General features: G+C 42.4%; 1 protein-coding gene across 3 annotated transcripts in view; it reads right to left on the bottom strand.

The window, feature by feature from the left end:
* The window catches only part of RAB28 (RAB28, member RAS oncogene family), a 117,551-nt gene that overhangs the window by 67,456 nt on the left and 31,316 nt on the right, over positions 1-18,779 (bottom strand). For all 3 annotated transcript variants that reach the window (XM_006016765.3, XM_025192652.1, XM_014526012.2), the window contains one exon: positions 15,014-15,143. In XM_006016765.3, coding sequence (XP_006016827.1) covers positions 15,014-15,143 — 130 coding nt within the window. The remainder of the gene's footprint in view (positions 1-15,013; positions 15,144-18,779) is intronic.

Genomic DNA, 18,779 nt, shown 5'->3' with positions numbered 1-18,779 from the left:
GAGCGGTTCGGGGTTAATGCTGATTAACTGCCCCCAATCAAAATGCTGCAATTCTTTCGAAAATGCAAATCCCATCCCCTTGATGGCATCAAAATATATTTGTCATACAGTAAAGAGGTGAAGGGGGTACAAAGATTAAATATGTATGTTCCATGCCTTTGCAAAAAACTGTTCATGTTTTATTAACCAAATAAAACTTTTGTATCTATTTTATTTTTTAAAAGTTATGCAGATCTATTTTAAATTGCATTAACTTATATTAACACACTAATATAAAAGAATTACAAAGTAACTTTAAGTAAGCTACACTCAGACAGCACAATATCTCCCATCACTGTCAGACTGTGCAGACATTCACACATTTTCTGTTTATAATTTTATTTCATTTACTAGACTCAGCTTTTGTACACCATATGTCCACTGTAGATTAACTATTCCCTTAGGTACAATTAAGGGCTTTCCATTTGTTATAAGAAGACCTAAGTATGAAGGACGCAGCCAGAAAAAACATTTCTACCTAAACCAAAAACAGAAGCACATTCAGCCTGAACTATGGTTTATGCAGCATCTCTTTTCATTAGACGCATGTCTACACTGCTAAATAAACTACAGACAAATCCTTGGAAATAGCACAAGATCTCTCAGCGTTTCATTTGTCTATTATTATAAAAACAGGATGCCCATGCTGTTTTATCCTTTGTATTTAAATGATTTATTACTATTTGTCATTTTTAAAAGGTATCTTCACAGATGCTTGCAAAAATATAAACACAACTGTTACTGAAAGCTAGTATTTACAGGCATTTCTGTAATGCTCACCACAGTGGTTTCTGAGTGTCCAGATACAGTAACAATTTTGTTATTTTTTTTGGACATAGCTACCTAATTTCTATCCTCTGTTGCAGGCATGACATGTGTGCATAAATTAAACAGCACACACAAGATCAAAATTTTAAGGGGGGGGAGGGAAATCAAGTTATATCCATTAACATAGTACTGATTTATCAATGGGACTTAAATAAGTCTACTCTTTTAAACTGTTCTTTAAACTTTATACTCTCTCTCAAATTCTGAATGAAAAGGAAACTTAGGTGTAATCAGGTACAGTGCAGGTCCTAGTCAGCCAAAAAGTAGGCATGCTATAGACTACCCCCTCTGCCCCCACTGAGCACAGGAAGTGGCTCTGGGCTTGACAGGCGTTGCCCATAAAAATAATAATCAGTTACAGCAGTTTCTAGCTACCGTACTTAGAGGAAGTTTCCTCATGCTGCCCTATTACTTGGTACTATTGCTGCTATGAGCCTCCATAGGCACAGGCCACTGCCAAAACTCATGGTTTCTGCAATCAAACTCTAGGGCAACTAGTGATTTGGACAGACCACAAGAAAACTTAAATTTTTGTTTAACCTACTGGATGATCTCCACTCTGGCTCCTCACTTCACATATGAATTCAAGAAGGATTCTGGATAGGAACTATATGTAAAAAAAGAGGGCAAGATATAGAGGCACTTATCCAAACATATAAATGTGTAGAGACTAGGTCCAACACTTGGTCATCCTTCCTGTACATGTCCAGACTCTTTGAGATGTATTGTAGGGAGAGAATCTTCCTGAATGTATGTTCCTACTTCACAGCCCACAGAGCACATCAGAATTGCAAAACACACTGTCCTCAACTTTCCAATAATTTGCCATTTGCTTAGCTCCCTTCTGTAGGAACATGCTTGCAGTTAAGTAAAAAACTCTATGATCTGAAATTTAATTTCAATTTGCCCATGTCCCTAATGCAATGCAGAATGCAAACATTTTATTACCTCACATACAAGGTTATTTCCACTTGTCATTTATCTCTTTCATTGACTTAAGTATTGTTTTAGTGATGGGACCAAACTCATCACTGCAAAAACAAAAATAATTTACAGGCTATGTGCAATTTCCTATCCTAGGTAGGAAGTTGGAATAAGTATTTTATGTACATATTAAAAAACAATGTTCTAGATAGACACAAAAAAGATGGCAGACTGACTCCATCACAGTGCAGACTAGTATTTTAAGGGGGTTCAGATTTGTATGCAACTAGGAGTCACATGATTGAACTGTATGAATAGGCACACCAAGTCTAAAACAGGAAGCATGAGTTTAGAAAGTTTTGTGAACTGCTCCACATAGCAACTCCCTTTTTGTTTCCTGGTGGAAGAGCTAAGGAAAGTAGGCCTCATGAGCATAACTGAGAACCCCCAACTCGTGTGAAGTTTAACTGGGGGAAAAGGGAAACTGAGGTAGTATCAGGGTCTGAAGCAAATTGGACAAGACCTCCTACTGGCAAGATTCACATGAGTGCAAAGTAAAGCCAAACATTCACATGTGGGCTGGGAAATGTTTGTGCAGTCAGATAAGATAGGTAAAAAGATTGTGTTTTACATGAATGCAAGTTGAAGGGCACACTAAAATGTAACCTTTAATCTTCACAATATAATAGCACATCACTTCCTGCACAGAGATAGTACTCCTAGATCAATCAATCACAGCTAAGGCGAACATATAGTCAACATTCTTAATTAGTGTTGATACTCTCTCCTTTATGCCCCCCATCTGTCATGAAGACTGTTTAAAAATCTGAGTTATTAGTCTTTATTGGGGAGAGGATCTGGTTAATATCTCCAAGAGCAGAAATCATTCATCCAATGTACATTGGTGCCTGATAATTCCTACACCCAATATAAGTTAGAGATAACCACTGCCCTGGGACCATCTAGGCAGCTATAAATCAAAAGAGTGTAGGCTCCCATGCAACCTGGGTTAATTTTTGTTTAAAATATAACCACTAAGAATACTGGCTTGACATTGGGAATCTGCTTCTAGATCAGATGCAGAAGAAAAATATTTAAGAACTAATCAAAAGTTAAAAAATACATTGGTAGTCAAATAAAATATAATACCATCTCCGATACACACTCACAAGATGACCCATTGTGAATTTGCTTACTAAGCTGATGCACAGTTTAACAAGTCAAAGATCCCAACAGCAAAAAACGTAGGTTACTGGCTTTAAAACTGTATCTTAATTTATAGTAATACTTAATAGGATACTTTTGTAAAAGTCTAAAATGAGACTTTTTACCACTTTTGTTTCTTAAACTTTTTCTAAAAAATAGGGCTTACATCATTGTCGGGTGCAAATTACGTATTATGTGGCAAAATATAAGGGAGCAAAGCTCTGCTGTTCCAAGTGTTAAAGTCAAATGAAATACCAAGCAAGTTATATACTTTTACTATTACTTCACATCCTTTAGTAAAGCTGTTTAGATTTCATAGCTGACGGTGACAAATGTAAAAATTCAGTATTTCATTTTCATTTATTAATAAATCTGTGAAGAATGTGAAATTCTAACTATAAAGACAAATTCCAAGTCAAATTTTAATTAGTTGCTCACTGAAAATGCACAGGTAAAGGCAACAGAGCTGCTGATATGTTTGAACTAGGTTTGGCAAGCTTGGTCAATTGACCAGTCAAGTATTGTCAATTGACTGCATATTTTTTAAATGGTCAAATATTATAGTAATTTTACAAAAAATCTACTTTTTGCAGTTTTCTTGACAGAAAAATATTTTTTTAATTGTTTTTGACCCATTTAATGAAAAAAAAATGTTCTTTTTCTGTGTATTATTTGGACCTACTGGCTTTTCCTTTTTACATAATTTTTAACTAATGTTTTACTGGTCCGTTGACTGAACTTTATCTGACCGGTCAAATACCCAACCCTAATTTGAGCAAATGGATTTAAAAATGTGAATACAAGCAGCCAACTTGGGTGGGATTTTAGCTACAGTCAGTCTTTACTTGGACTTTCAGTCCGAGTCCAGTCCAAAGGAGTGAGACAAGACCACTGTGGAAGTATGTAGGGGACATAAACTAGGAAGAAAGACAGAAAAAACAAAAGCAGGAACCCTAGGGCATTCATAAACGTGCTCTGGGAGTGGGGGGGGGAAGGGCACTTTAATTAAAGTGGCTTTGAGAACCACTCTAATTCAAGTGCCCAGAGTATCACATGTTTCAGCATCACCACTCTAAAAAATGGTGATGGGCGTTTTCACTAAAGCATGTAGCACCCGTGCCGCCATTTTTTAGCATGGGGATGCCGATACAGGTGATACTGGAGTCTGCTGGAACACAGTAATTACCATGCTCCAGCAGACACAATTAATCAATTCTGTTCTGACATGCTGTAATTACTGTGCATCGGAGCAGCCTTCCTGCACGTGTATAGGTGCCTTAAGAGAGAAGGGCACTTATGCTCAAGAAAGGAGAGGGATGGGTCTCAAATTATTCTCTTTTTTTTCCCCCCCTTCTGCTCCCAATGGTCTAATCTGCAGGGAAGGCTCCTTGTTTCAGCAGTCCTGAGGAGATATCAATAGCTCAGAAGAGGAGAGGAGAAAACCCTCAAGAACTTAGGAGATCCCCAACTCCTCAGAAAGTCAACTGGAATTAACAAACAGCACCCTCAAGGTAAGGTAGAGAAGAGAAAGACTCCTGAATTTTAAAGTTTCCTTATTACATGCTCCTTCTGGATGTAGCAATCCTATATTAGTTAGGCAAACATTGTAGCCGGTCATTGCTTAAACCAAAGATTGAAAGCAGTTGTTAATCATTCTTTAAAGTTTAGCCATGCAAAATGCACATAAACAAGAAGGCCAAAAAAAGCCCCAAAAACCCCAGCCCCACCAAAAAAAAAAAAAAAAGATTCTAAATGCAAATTTTTACTGGATTTTGATCCTTGCAGTAGGAAATTGAAATACTTCAGATTACTAAAGGAAGTTCAAGGAGAAAAAAATTTGTTAAAACCCTGCACAAAGGAGATGCACAAGACTGTGAAAGGTGCTGAGCTTTAATTATGCCAATTGCATAACTAGGAATGTAGCCCATTTTAGATTTGATGACAACTCTGACTAGGGTGCCACTCAATTCACAGGTAACATTTTTACATTCCAGCCTAGAGGCAAAAATCTGTCCATACTCATCACATTTCAATCAACAAGTTCTCAACATCTCCCTAAATTCTTTGACAACCATACTACTGATGTAAACAAACAAATGAACAAGTTACCTAATCTGTTTTTGACAACCTGACTTGTGTTGAAGTAATATGGGGCCATATTCCGGGTGCAAGAGGGGCCTACAGGAGAAAGGACAGGAAGTGCGGCAAGACACCAGCCTGGCTAAACAGTGAACTCTTCAATGAGATGAAACTCAGAAAAAAAGGAATCTTGCAGAAAATGGAGAAGCTTGGCCATGTTAGTAGGGAGGGTATAAGAGTACTGTATGGACAAAAGGAGGAAATCAAGAAATCCAGGCACAAACTAAGTTGCAACTAACAAGAGACATAAAATGCAACAACAGAAACCCTCCTGACATACTCATAGGATGCTCAGAGGAAAATGAACTCAAGTGCAAGTCTCAACTCAGAAAAGGATGAAGTATGCAACACCTTTTTTCACTTCAGTCTTTACACATAAGGTAAACTATGAAATGCCAAGCACAGCTGGCAGCTAGAACAGGGTAGGAGATGAGCAGCAGAAAATAGTAGAAGAACAAGTTGGGGATTACTAAAATGAGTGTTTTTATCTCCACAAGGCTGGAGGGGATGCATCCTAGAATATTGAAGGAACTAGCAGAGGTAGTTTCCAGGGCCTTTGACTATCATCACTGGTAATTAGTGGAGGTCAGATAAGGTCTTGGATGACTAGGGGAAAAAAAAAAGGGGGGGGGGGGGGAAGGGAAATAGTACCCATCTTTGAGAAAGGAAAGGAGGAGGATCCAGAGTATTACAGAGAAGTCAGTCTGACCTCAGTACCTGGAAAGATCATGAAGCAGGTCATCAAGGAATCTTTGTCTAAATACCTAGAGAGGCACAAAGTGATCAAGAACCACCACCAGACATTTATCAAAAACAAGTAATGTCTGACTAACCTGAGCTCCAGGACAAAGTGATAGCCTCTGTGGGTGTGGGGAGAGCAGTTGATGATGCAATATACCTTCATTTAAAACAAGACTTTTGACACGATTTCCCATGACATTTTCATTAGTAGAATAAAGAAATACAGCCTAGGGTCACATGCAGACATTCCAGGGACCTGATCCAGAACCTGATCCCCGAACATATGTACATTTAGGCACTTAGACTGATTTAAAGTAGAGTTGGTCGACCTACGTGTAATGCCTGCACATGCCTTATATCACTTTGGGGGCTGATCTACTTGGCAGGCATATCACAAATTAGCCCCACACACTTGCCAACTGCCAGTCCCATCCCCTTTCCCTGCCAGATTGGCTGCTCTACTTTGTTCTCCACCCTGTGCTCCTACCCAATCTTCTATTCTGCATTCTTCTCCTTACCTGATGTGTTGCTCTTTTCTGCCCCTTGCCCTATCTGTTGTTATAGCCTATCCACTCCCCAGTCTACCACAGGCTGCCTCTGTGTGACACATGCCACTTTTGGCATGCATACCATAGGCTGGCTACCTCTGGCCTAGATGAAAGTACTGCAAAAGTAATATATAATTGGCTGTCTCATAATTCTCAGTTAATGGCATGTCTAATTGGGAGGAGGTATTGCAAAGGATTTCCAAGGGGTCTGTCCTACATCCAGTACTGTTTCAAATCTTCATTAATTATCTGGAGGATGGGATTGAATACAGACCTAGCAAAGTTTCAGGTGATGTCAAATGGGTGGAATTGCAAACATTCTGGAGCAGGAGTGCTCAGCCCCCAGCACATGGGTCAGACTCAGCCTGCAGCACCACATCATCCAGCCCACAGGGCTCCCCAGGGACCTGGAAATTTGAGGGCAAGAGAATGCTAGCACCACTGCCCTCTGCAGAATTTCCAGATAACATACGCAGCATGGTGAACAGATTAACATGTGCCACATGCATTTTGCAGCACCTCAAAAGGCTTTGAGGCACCGCAAACTGCTTGTGGAGATGTGGGCCCAGAGGTCATCTAGTCCAACCCCCTGCATGAAGCAGGATCATCCCTATTCAAACCCTACCCAGGACGGCTTAGACAGGGATGATCCTGGCCTGATCAGAGGGACTGGTGGGGGGAGCAATGTCATCAGGGTGGTAATTGAAAATATCTTTTTACATGCAGAAGTTAATCGTCAATACAGTAAACTGTGGTTGTGTACAACTCCTTGTAATTACACTTACATTTCATTATATGCTTATTATTCGTGCTGCCCAGACTGCTAGAGCTTAGGTGGGAAACCTAATGCCTACAGCTAGGACACTGGCAAAAGCTGATTGTTGGTCTACAGGGACCAGGGAACAGCACCAGTCCTTGCAGGGCAGGAAGCAGCAACAAGAGTTTCCCCCCACAGGACAATGAGGAACATCCCTGGCTCTTGTGGGATAAGGGGGACGGCTCTACTCACTGCCTCCTCCCTGCCAGTGCAGGACACCCAGGAACAGCCTCAATTGGGTGGCAAGAGTGAGGGGCTCACTGAAAGAAGCAGCAGTAGCTAATGGGAAGGGGGGGGGGAAGGAGTCTGTGCCCCCCAATTAACTGCTGCCACTTGCAGAGCTCCCCAACCCAGGCCACCTGCAAGAGCTTGCAGGCTATCCTATTCATGTTGCTACATGCAACCAGAGAGACTATGGGGACCAGGAAGCAAGAGGAACGGGGATGCCACGCTGTCGCCACAGGGTGCCTGGGCAGGGAAACTGGCACTTCCTAGTCCCAGGCTGCTGTGATACCCTTTTAAAAGTGTCCCAGGCATGTGAGCACACCAGGACCAGGGAGCCTATTCCCAATCCCAGGCTGCCTGCATGCCAACAACTCTAAAGGATGCCCCAGCAGCCAGGGATCAGGGCTGCATGCCAGACACACTTGGGTGGCAAGGGCTGTCCAGGTGAAAGAGGGGGTGGGGGTAGTTTAGTACCATGGCTGCCCTATCCCCATTGCCACAGAGTGCCCTGCAGGATAATGAAAGCCATCTGAGCAGGAACCTGAAAAGCCAGATGCCTCCCCATATTTCCTTTCCATTTCCACTTTAGAAAGTTTCCAGCTCACACAAACTAAAATACATTTAAATTCCCAAATTAGACATGTCAGGACAATAGAAATGTTCTGGCGAGCAAGTTTCCAGCTCCTACAAGTTCCATCTTAGACAAGCTTCACTGTATTCCCAACTGGTCCTGCAAGGAAACCCAGATTTCTTGAAAGCTCCAGATAAATCATCAAGCACTAACTCTCTCACTAGTGGTCAGTGAATGGAACACTGGGGCTTCTTCCTATTTTTCAGCTTCTTGAATAATTAATTCTTATTCTACAAAGAATGTGCTGCATATTATAAGACTTTGTTGATAAAAGCTAAAGCATCAAATGCATAATTAAACGGAGGACAACGCGCACTTGCACTGTTGCAAATGCTCTAGTACAATGCAAGCCACATTAAGACTCTTCAACCAAATGACAGAATACTGGATTCTGTTTCAAGACAAGTCACAAAAGAAAATTAAACCCAACATTACAATAATTTCACCATAACAAGCCAGGAATCAAGTTGCTGCAAGGAGTAGAATTCCCATTTTAAATCGGAGCTGAAAAGTTCTTCTAAAAGAGGAGGAAAGTTTTCATCTTTGTTCTTAAAGAATAAATGGATTGAGAATACAAAGTTTAAAAAACAATATCCTAGCTGAAAACACAAGTTAGAATTCACATTCAAGAAAATCAGAGCACAGAGGATAAAAACAGAACAACATCCTTCAGTTCTGATAAGCTAACAGAGAACCTTTTCCAGGTTTCATAAATATTGTATCAAGTTTTCTTTGTGCACCAGTCTACAGCACAAATGGTGAAAGAGGAAGATCTTTTTTCACATTAAAATCAAACTGTTAAATGCAAGTTCTCTCATTATATAGCATACTATAGCAAAATGAACTTAATACACTGAATTCTGGAATCTATTCTTCTTGGTTTACAGAATTTTATTCTGCAAGACTCCAACTAGTTACATTTTGAGAGGAAAATTCTTTGTTCAGGTATTTACAGAAATTTTTTTACCATGATAGAGGAGTGCTGTTTAATTCTAATTGACTATTCTGAAACATATTATTGAGCCCATAAAATTTGCCATTTTTGCTTAAAATATATTGTGCTCGTCCTCCTTTTTATTTTAAAAGTAACAGAAAAATGTTTCTGACTGAGAAACATTCAAAACCTGTCAGTTTACAACAGTGAGCATATATTTATATGAAGGAGAAGAACACAATCTGTTTAAAGAAAACTACTGACAGCTCCAAGAAAACTAGATCTAGAACTTAAGAGAAATATTGGTCTTCCACTCATCTGACTACTATGAAAGGAGAAAGAGAGGAACATAAACATTGTTTGAGTAACCTCCAAAGGTTGATGAAAAGCAGATGAAAAACAGCTGAGTAGTTAACATGGTAGTATGGACATGGCAACCAAACAGAAAATATATACTGCATGAAAGATGCATGCAACATAGTAGACAGACACACCCATAATGGTGGTTTACAAGCTCCCCCCGCCCCAACTAAGAGCAAAACAACTTCTAAAGCAAAATGCGCTGACAAATGAAATCAGAAAAGGAGAGAAGGAAGAAAGGGGCATGGGGGACATGAAAAAAAAATCTGCTCTAACTAGAAACAGTTTAGCTAGATCAGACTCCCTCCCCATCATCATGTAGTCAACAGACTGGATTTTGCACAAAAATGCAGGTTTTGTTGGGCTGGCATAATTTAAGCCTTCATCAGGGCCATCCTGAGGTGGGGAGGGGGATGGTGAATCAGGGCAACTGTCCCAGGCCCCATGCTTTGGGAGGCCCCGCAGAGCCAGACAAAGCAGAGGCTCTTTGTCCAGCCGCTTGCTATCCCCCACCCGCCTTGCCGATGCTGGGAGCCCGGGGCCCGCGGGATCAGAGTGGGGACGGGGCCTTGCATGAGCCGATTTCCCCTAGGCCCTGCACCCTGCTCGAGTCGCCTCTGGTCTTCATACTTGAAAATTTGGTCCTTAAGGAATAAAAAGATTTAAAATGAAAGATGCAATTAAAAAAAAAAAGACATATTTTCTTTATAATTAGGGCTGAGTGAATAAAGGATTTTTTCAGCTCAGCATATAAATAAGTTATCATATAATTTTCTTTAGTCCTCCATTACGCTGTTTTTCTACATTGTAATAAAAGTGATGTTGTGAGCCATAGACTGAGCAATCATATCAGTTTAGAGTTTGGAAACCTACCTCCATGAAAGACCCTCTCAAACAGGATTTACAGCTATTACAAATAGAGATTTGCTTGAGAATTTACAGTCGTATGTAACAAGATCCCAAAACACAAGTAGCTGTCACAGAGAAAGTAGTGTGAAAAGTAAGGGAGACAAACGCAGTGAAAAATAAGTGCAATTACAAGGAGTTATACACAACCACAATTCACTCTATTACTTGAAGATAACTTTTGCATATAAAAAGATATTTTCAACTACCAGAGTTCAAAACACGGTGTAAGTATATTGTTGTACACACAAACTGAAACATTTATATGCAATTTCAAGGTGGAGGTAAAAATGTCGAGTTTTAAAGAAATCAACTGTTTCAAGATTTTTCCCCACAATTAAAATATTAACTAAATCAAAAATATTCTTTCGCTTCAATTCCATACAAGTGCATTAAACTAATATTCGGAAATATTAATTCAATTTGTAAAGGAACCAAGGAGCATGTGTGAAATGTGGCAAACATAAATTGAAGACAAAGAAGATTAAAATATTTAATTGGTGGCACTTTTTAAACCTACATCACAATTTCTGAAATAGTTAGCTAAAGTTAGGCTCCCAAATTCATAGCGATTCACTTACACAGTTACCCGATTTCAAAAGCACCAAAAAGGACTGGGTAATTCAGCATTTTTATGGATTTTTTTAGCAGTGAGAATAATTAACCATTGTTACAACTTACCTAGGGAATTGGTGGATTCTCCATTATTTGCTGTTAAATCAATTTATCAGAATATCCTCCTAATAGATATGCTACGACAAACTGGAGCTTGAGACAGAAGTTATTAGATGTGGGTCTTTGGCCTGTTTTATACAGGAAGTCAAACTGCAAGTATCACAGTTGGCCATTTTAGACCTAAATATGTGGATCTATATTTTCCAAACAGGACAACATGCTGAGGAGCTGAGACTCATCAGCTACTGAAGAGAGAGGCTGAACCATTCTAAGTGGAGCACATTCATCTGGAAACACTTGGCAGTTGTTAGTGGTATTAACCTGCAATATGCAAGAATCAAAACCATGCTTCTTCTATGAGCAATGATTCTGTTATCTGTTTGTGACAAAATAGAAGCATATGTTAAGCAAACCACACTCAGGGCAGAAGACAAATGTTAAGATGGGATGCTTCTTTGATTTTTTTTCTTTTCCTGTTACAATGTTTGAAATGGCAATGAATTTCCAAATGTTCCATTCTTGGTAGGTTCTCATACAAATACTGTTCTCCAATACAAAAACTTTAAGCAGTGTAGCATTTCTTGTTCCTGCCCTCTGAAGAGATGCCAAGCTAGAAATCTGCATCAGAACTGTATGCACTGATTCTTTTGACTGCAAAATTTGATCTTACTTCACCTAGCCATGGAACACAGAAGCAGGAGCTCAGCAAACAAAAGAAAAGCACACCACTCATACACTGGACATATTTGCGACCTACAGATCCCTTACTTGGTCAGTACCAGTAGTTTCCTATGCAGAAATTTAGAGACCTACAAAACCAAATCCTCCCTTCATCCCAGCAATTTAATGGGGTTGCACGTACGTAACTGAGAAAAAAAACTGGCCCAAATTTGGTCTCATCTTCATAGGAAATGAAAAACTCTCAACTGAAATAACAAAATCAAGGTTTGATTTTTTCTAATCTATGATGGCATCTTTCCAGCAAATTTCTAGGTAAAATATCAGTGAAAAAAAATTCTTTATATTTCAATAGAATACAGAATATTACCTTATGTACTCAATTCCAAGCCAAGGTCTCCCCACCCTTCATCATAGGGAAAACAAAGTCTTGTCTTAGAAGCAAATATCAGTCCAGTCCAGCTGGGAGCAGTGGCAAGTGCTGTGCAGAGAGCTCAGGTGGGGCACAGACGGCATCAGTAGCATGCAGATTTGTGCTTTCAGCTCTGCTCCCTACCTAGATCCCCTCCCTTGCTCACTGGCACGGAAAGAGGAACCTGGACACTGCTTCTGTGGTCTCCAGCCAGCCAGGCTTCCCTGTACAGCAGCTACTCAAAGCTGTCAGCTGGATCAGTCAGTCTCTAGTAGATACACTAGAAGGTAGGGTTAGGATTCACAGACATTGACAAATTGGAGGATTGGACCAAAATAAAACTCATGGGGTTCAATAAGGACAAGTGCAAAGTCCTGCACTTAGGATGAAACAATCCCATGCATCGATACAGGCTGGGGACTGACTAGTTAATCAGCAGCTCTGCCGAAAAGGACCTGGGGGTTACACTGGATAATAAACTGAATATGAGCCAACAGTGTGCCCTTGTTGCTAAAAAGGTTAACAGCACACTGGGCTGCATTAGTAGGAGCGTTGCCAGCAGATTGAGGGAAGTGATCTGCACTGGTGAGGCCACATCTGGAGTACTGTGTCCAGTTTTAGGCCCCCTGCTACAGAAAGGATATAGACAAGTTGGAGACAGTGGAGGGCAATGAAAATGGAGGGCAATGAAATGCCTGTGGAGGGCAATGGAAATGGTTAGGGGGCTGGGGAGACATGACTTATGAGGAGAGGCTGAAGGAACTGGACTTATTTAGTCTGGAGAAGAGAAGAGAAGAGAAGACTGAGGGGGGATTTAATAGCACTTTTCAACAAAGAGGATGAAGTTAGATTGTTATGAGTAGTGGCAAACAACAGAACAAGAAGCAACGGTCTCCTGCTGCAGCAAGGGAAGTTTAGGTTAGACAAGGAAAAAACTTTTTCATAAGGAGGGTAGTAAAGTACTGGAACAGGCTACCCAGAGAGGTCATGCAATCTCTGTCCTTGGAGGATTTTAAGACCCAGTTAGACAAAGCCTTGGCTGGGATGATCTAGTTGGAGGTAGTCCTGCTTTGAGCAGGGAGTTGGACTAGATGACCCCCTGAGGTCCCTTCCAACCCTTATTTTCTATGATTCTTAGCTGCAGCAAACAGGAGAGCTCTGGCCATTCCTGTCCTACACTGCAAGAAATAACTATGCAGGGAAAAGACTCCGAAAGCAAAGATTCTTCCTTCCCCCTGAGCAGGCTCAGCAGTAGGGGAGACAGGGCAGGGAAGGAGGAACTTGTGCCTGGAAAACCAGGCTCCCAGCATAGCTCCTCCCTGCAGCATGGCATAGGAGCACCTTTAGGGCTTGACCTGTGCCTATATCAGTGAGGAAAGCAGCAGAAGGGGGAGGTAAGTAGTCAAGGAGTAGTCACTAGGGGGCAAAGGATGAGAGATAGAATGCCTGCTTTCAAACTTATTTTCCCCCTGCCTGTCCCCTTGTCTCTACCTTCCTCTGTTTTCCTGCAGCAATTGAGGGGAACAAGTTTAAGATTACCTCCCCCAATAATTAAATTCTAGGCATGGAAGGGCTCAGTCTATTAAAGGGCTTAGTCTGTCCGTCTGTCCCTAACACTCTTGGAGCACTCTGGTTACTGAAACAACCAATCAGAATGCTCCAAGATAATTCTGGAGGAGGCGGCGGCAGCAGCATGCCGCCATGACAGCAGTAACGGAGGGGACGGAGCAGCAGGGATGAGGCCAGCCCTGCTGGACTTACCCCAACCCAGCCCTGCTCCCTGGAGATGGCAGCGGTGCAGGGTGCTGGCTAAGGGGGGCAGAGGAGCAAGCTTCCCCCACCTTGCTCTTGGGAGGCAGCAGCAACACAGGGTGGTGGGTGGTGGCACTGCATCCCTGCCTGCCCCCTCCCCCTGTTATTCCTGATGGGCACCTGGCTAGTAGATTTATAAATTTTCCATGTCTAAAATCTAATTCTTGGTGGGGAGTCATCTTGAATTCAAGGTCATCTTCGATCTGAGTAAATACGGTACTGGCTAGTAGTGCTACAGAATCTGTGTTACGCATTCAGAAGTGCTACTTATATGTCCACAAGAGCTCCGAAAGTCAGCGTTTATTGGGGTGGGGGGGCATGGGGAGGAAGAAAGGGAGAGATGGAGTGGTAGGATCCTTTCAGGATTTCCGTTAAAAAAAGGTTGTATTGTGGGAACAAAATATTACCTTTCTGAATTATTCTTCCCCCCCACCCCGAGCTGGGTCTTGACACTTTTCAAATCATTTGAGAAGTGCACAAAAATTATTTTGACCTTTTGGGTTGTTAAAACAAATATGTTACCATTACTAAAATGGTGGCAGAACTCCCCCCTTCCTCCCCCTCCCCCCATTTGTTTTTAGACACTTGGAATAACTTAACTTTGAATCCAATTGGAACAGTGTAAGAATGAGATTGGGTCTTGTTTTTCTAGCCAGGGTATTTCTGGAAGGCTCAGAAAAGGGGAAGCGAGAACTAGGATTGATCTAGTGATTTGTTCTAGTGAGGGAAGAACGTGGATGCAGTTTCTTAAGGTTCTTTGATGATAACAACTGAACAAAGTATCAGGTCATGTTCTGATAATCAGGAAAAGACTTAAGGACAAATACAAACAGCAGATTCATGGGAAAAGGGCAACTTAATCAAAATTACAGATGGCACATAAGATATCTAACAGAAATCTTACCAACTGTATTCTTTAGACTTAATATCATGTTTTTAAAACACAGTTATTTTATTAAATTTATTCCCAGCCAACAGAGAAAGCATTGTCACTACTGCTGCCATGCAGAACCAAATTAAACTTAATACACAAAACAAAACATTTAATTAGAGCATAACAACATAATAGGCCTTATATTATTTCACTCTTATTTCAAAGCACTTCAGTGTATTTATTATTTTAGCATTAACAACTTACTTTTATTGCCTACCAAGGCCACAAGTGGCTGTGTTTCTGATTCTTCATTCACTTTCTTTACCACATTATACCAGTCTTCTAAATTTTCAAAGCTCTGATAATTGGTAATATCATATACCAAGAGGATACCCTAATAAGAAAGAGATATATTGGAAATGTTGCATTAATTGAAAAAATATTCACTAATGTTATTTATATTTAATTAACATTAAATTTATTTTGGATATTCATCAAAAGCTGAGATATCATTATCTATAATTAAATTTCATATGTAATCATCACATTACAGTAATAATATAGTACATTGAACTCCACTAAAAAAAAAACATGTATATATGAAACAAATACTGCAGTTTTGAAAAAATATACAACTCGGCTATTAGCTGCATTACAATTAAATACACAACAGTAAATTAGCAAAAAGAAAACTGTACATTGGTTATATTACAATGTCACTGTCCAATAGCTACATTTCTTTAAAAATATCCTCTCAAAAAAATAAAAATAAAAATACAGCTTTTCAAGTTAGTCCTCCAAGAGCTAAGATGTAGAAAGATTGCTGTGCATCTTTCTAATTAATTTCTAGTTTCATAGTTTTTCCCCCAAAGTCTGCCTGGTTCTTTTACGCTCCCCTGGGGTAAAAAGCCAGCTCCACTCTTTTACTGTTGCAGAAGACTAGCAAGTAAGTACTGTCAACTTAACTTAAGAAGGACAAACTAAAGGACTGATCCAGAACCTGTGCAGCCTACCGAACTCTCTCCATTTATAGTGGGTTTTAGATTAGGCTGCCAGTAAGAAATACTTAGGATAGATACTAATAAGAAATCTACTGATGTCCCCAATATCCCTACAGATTTTTACTCGCTCTCTTCATTTCATCTCCTCTACAGATTTCACAGTTATTAATATAGAAATAGCTGGAGAACGAGTATCCCATATCCCCAACTCACACCCACAATCCGCTTCTACAGTTCCTGTTCCTATCCTAGTGTCCACCTCTGAAAAAATTAGTCAAAGAAGCACGTACCAACATTCCCCCCCGCTTTAAATCCATCCCATCAACTTCCTTAAAAAACCAGCACCTCCTTCACATGACCTCCTTCCCTGGAAATACACTTTTCTCCTTTACCACACTTATTGCATCCGATACCTTGCACTGACTTCCACCAATCCACTTGCAAGTCTTCGATCATTTGCCCCTTAATACATTCCCGACCTCCTCATATATATTCCACCCATCCTTTCAGGTAATTTTATACGGGAAAATATGAGATAAACTGTAGGTACATAGTGATTTACTTTTGCATTTCTGAATATCAGGAATTGGAATGAGAGGATTTAAAGAGGCTGTAAATGGAACAAGATTTATTCTTACACAAGCTTGCGGACACGAGTCCCCGCAGCACCTCCGAGCCGGCCTGGCTAGCCTGCTGCTGGGCCAGCCGCTGCCCATGAGTGCTGGGCCAGGCTGCTCCTACTAACAGGGCTCAGCTTCCCTATCACTGAGCTGCAGCCACTGAGAAGTGAGAAGGCCCCTGCCACCACAGCCTGGCCTGGCCCCACCATGCAGCTGCTTAGGCCATGGCCGAGTGGGGCCGGCCTGAGCTGTAGGGGTGGGGCCATCCCCAGTGTCTGCAACTCTGTGACAGCCGCTCTCCGTGCCCAGGATGGTAAGGGGGGGAAATGCTCCACCCTGGCTGCGGTCCCCTGGTGGGGGTAGGTGGGGGAGGGAAATTAATCCCCTCCATGCCCCCTAAGCCTTTATGGGGCCATGCTGGGATGGCTGAAGTCCTTGCCAGTGGGACAGGCAAGGAAGGGTGGAAATAAACCCCTTCCTAGGCATCCTGACAAAGGCTGCTGCCACTCCCCCATGCCCAATCAGGTTAAGGTGAAGGGACAGGGAAAGGGTTAATTCCTCCTCCTTCCCTTCTGCCCCCAGGAACTGCAGCTGGGGTCTGCAAGCCCTGGCCAGCCACAGCCTCCACCGCTTGCCTGAAGACAAGCAGACCTCAAGCTGTAGTGGTGGGGAGGGGAAGGAAGAAAGACTTTACCCCCTCCCTGCCCTCTTTGCCTTAACAGGGCCACGCTGGGATGTGTCTGGCCATGTCCCTGCCCCTGCTCAAGCTAGAGAGAGGAGAGGTGGGGCAGCCCTGCTCTCTGAGGTGGAGGGGAGGCGGAGCCCCCAGGACCAACCACAACAAGGCAGTGAGTACCCTGTCTCCAGCTTGGGCTTAGAACACCACTGAACCCTTCCTTTTCAGTTATAATTCCATCAAGACATGGCAGATGAGTTAGGGGGGCCCATCCCAGGGAGCGTAGAGATACTCACAGAGCTTACCGAGGTCGTGACAGTGGTGTACCGGCCAGGAATTTCTTCAACACAGGATCAGCGATCCCAATCTGGGGAAGGCCGCCATGCAGCGCTCCTTACCCAGGCCATTCAGGCAATAGGACAAGTGCTTGAGATGCAGCAGAGACAAGGGGCACATCAACAGGAATGGATGCAACCTAACACGTCCCTGTTTAAGATGCCCTGGATGACCAAGGATGACGCCCCAGCAGCTTATATAGAGGCATTCAAGTGAACAGCCATACAAATCAGGCTTCATCACTCACAATGGGCTCACCAGCTGGGGGCCCTAGTCATTGACAAGACTCAGGAAGCATATTGAGCCCTGTTGAGGGAGGAAACCCATAATTATGACAGTGAAAGCCACCATCCTGTACAGGCTAGAAATATCGCCTGAGCGCTACAGGCAAGCCTTTAGGGTACGAAAGGCAAAAGAGGTTAAGAGGCCCCAAAGCCTCATGCAATATTTGAGGGATGCCCTGAATAAATGGCTTCCGGCAAACAGATTCGATGAGGAGAGGAGTGATAGACAAAGTCCTACTGGAAGAGTTCCTGTGGGATTTGGAGGATGAGATGCAGACATGGGTAAGACGGCACCAGCCACGGAACTGCGAGGAGGCACTCCGCCTAGTGGAAGCATTCTCAGTCTCAGAGAACGAACGCAGCCATGCTCAGGGTTTACAGGCCCCAGTCATCAACCCCATACAGGAAGAGGAGAAGATGGGCCCTCAGAAAGGGATGGTGAGAGGCATAGTATGCTACCACTGTGGCAAGGTCAGTCACATCTCCAAGGAGTGTGGATTGGGCCTGAATAAACTGAGCCACGTGACAACACCTGCCCCCCCGCCGAGGGACAGGCTCAGGGACATAGAGCACAGAGAACCCATGGACTGCAGCTATGGGTCTGCGTCACAGGAGGGTGGATGGGAATGTCTGGTGGTGACAGCATGGATTGGGGACCGAGCGGTCTGAGCAACCTTGAACACTAGGCGTTCACAATCCCTACTCCGTGCTGACTTGGCACCAAAGGCTGGAGTGAAGAGAGCCAGCTCCCTCACTATAACAAGTATCCTGGGGGGTAAATGCACTTTGAGAGATGCTACTTGCCTTTCAGGGCGATGACATTCCAGGGCAAGCTGAAGGTTGGACTGGCCCCGTCACTGGCCTGCAAAGTCATCGTAGGCTGGGAGTAGGACCCCATATATACAGTTTTGGAGCAGGTGAGAATGACAGAGGAAGAGAGGAAACACCTGAGGAAAGGCGAAGGCTGGGCCGGAGAGATGAACACCCAACAGGGAAGAGATGAGGGGGCATGCAAACTGGGAACAGGTGGCTGGTGCGGCTCAGTTCTGGCAGGCCCAGAAGGGGATCCTGAGCTACACTGATTGGTGGATGAGGACCCCAGAGAAGGCCTAT

The sequence above is a fragment of the Alligator sinensis genome, unplaced genomic scaffold (assembly GCF_000455745.1).
Source record: "Alligator sinensis unplaced genomic scaffold, ASM45574v1 scaffold104_1, whole genome shotgun sequence".
NCBI lineage: Eukaryota > Metazoa > Chordata > Crocodylia > Alligatoridae > Alligator > Alligator sinensis.
Note: the sequence above shows the minus strand (reverse complement) of the source record. Positions and strands in the feature narration are given on the sequence as shown.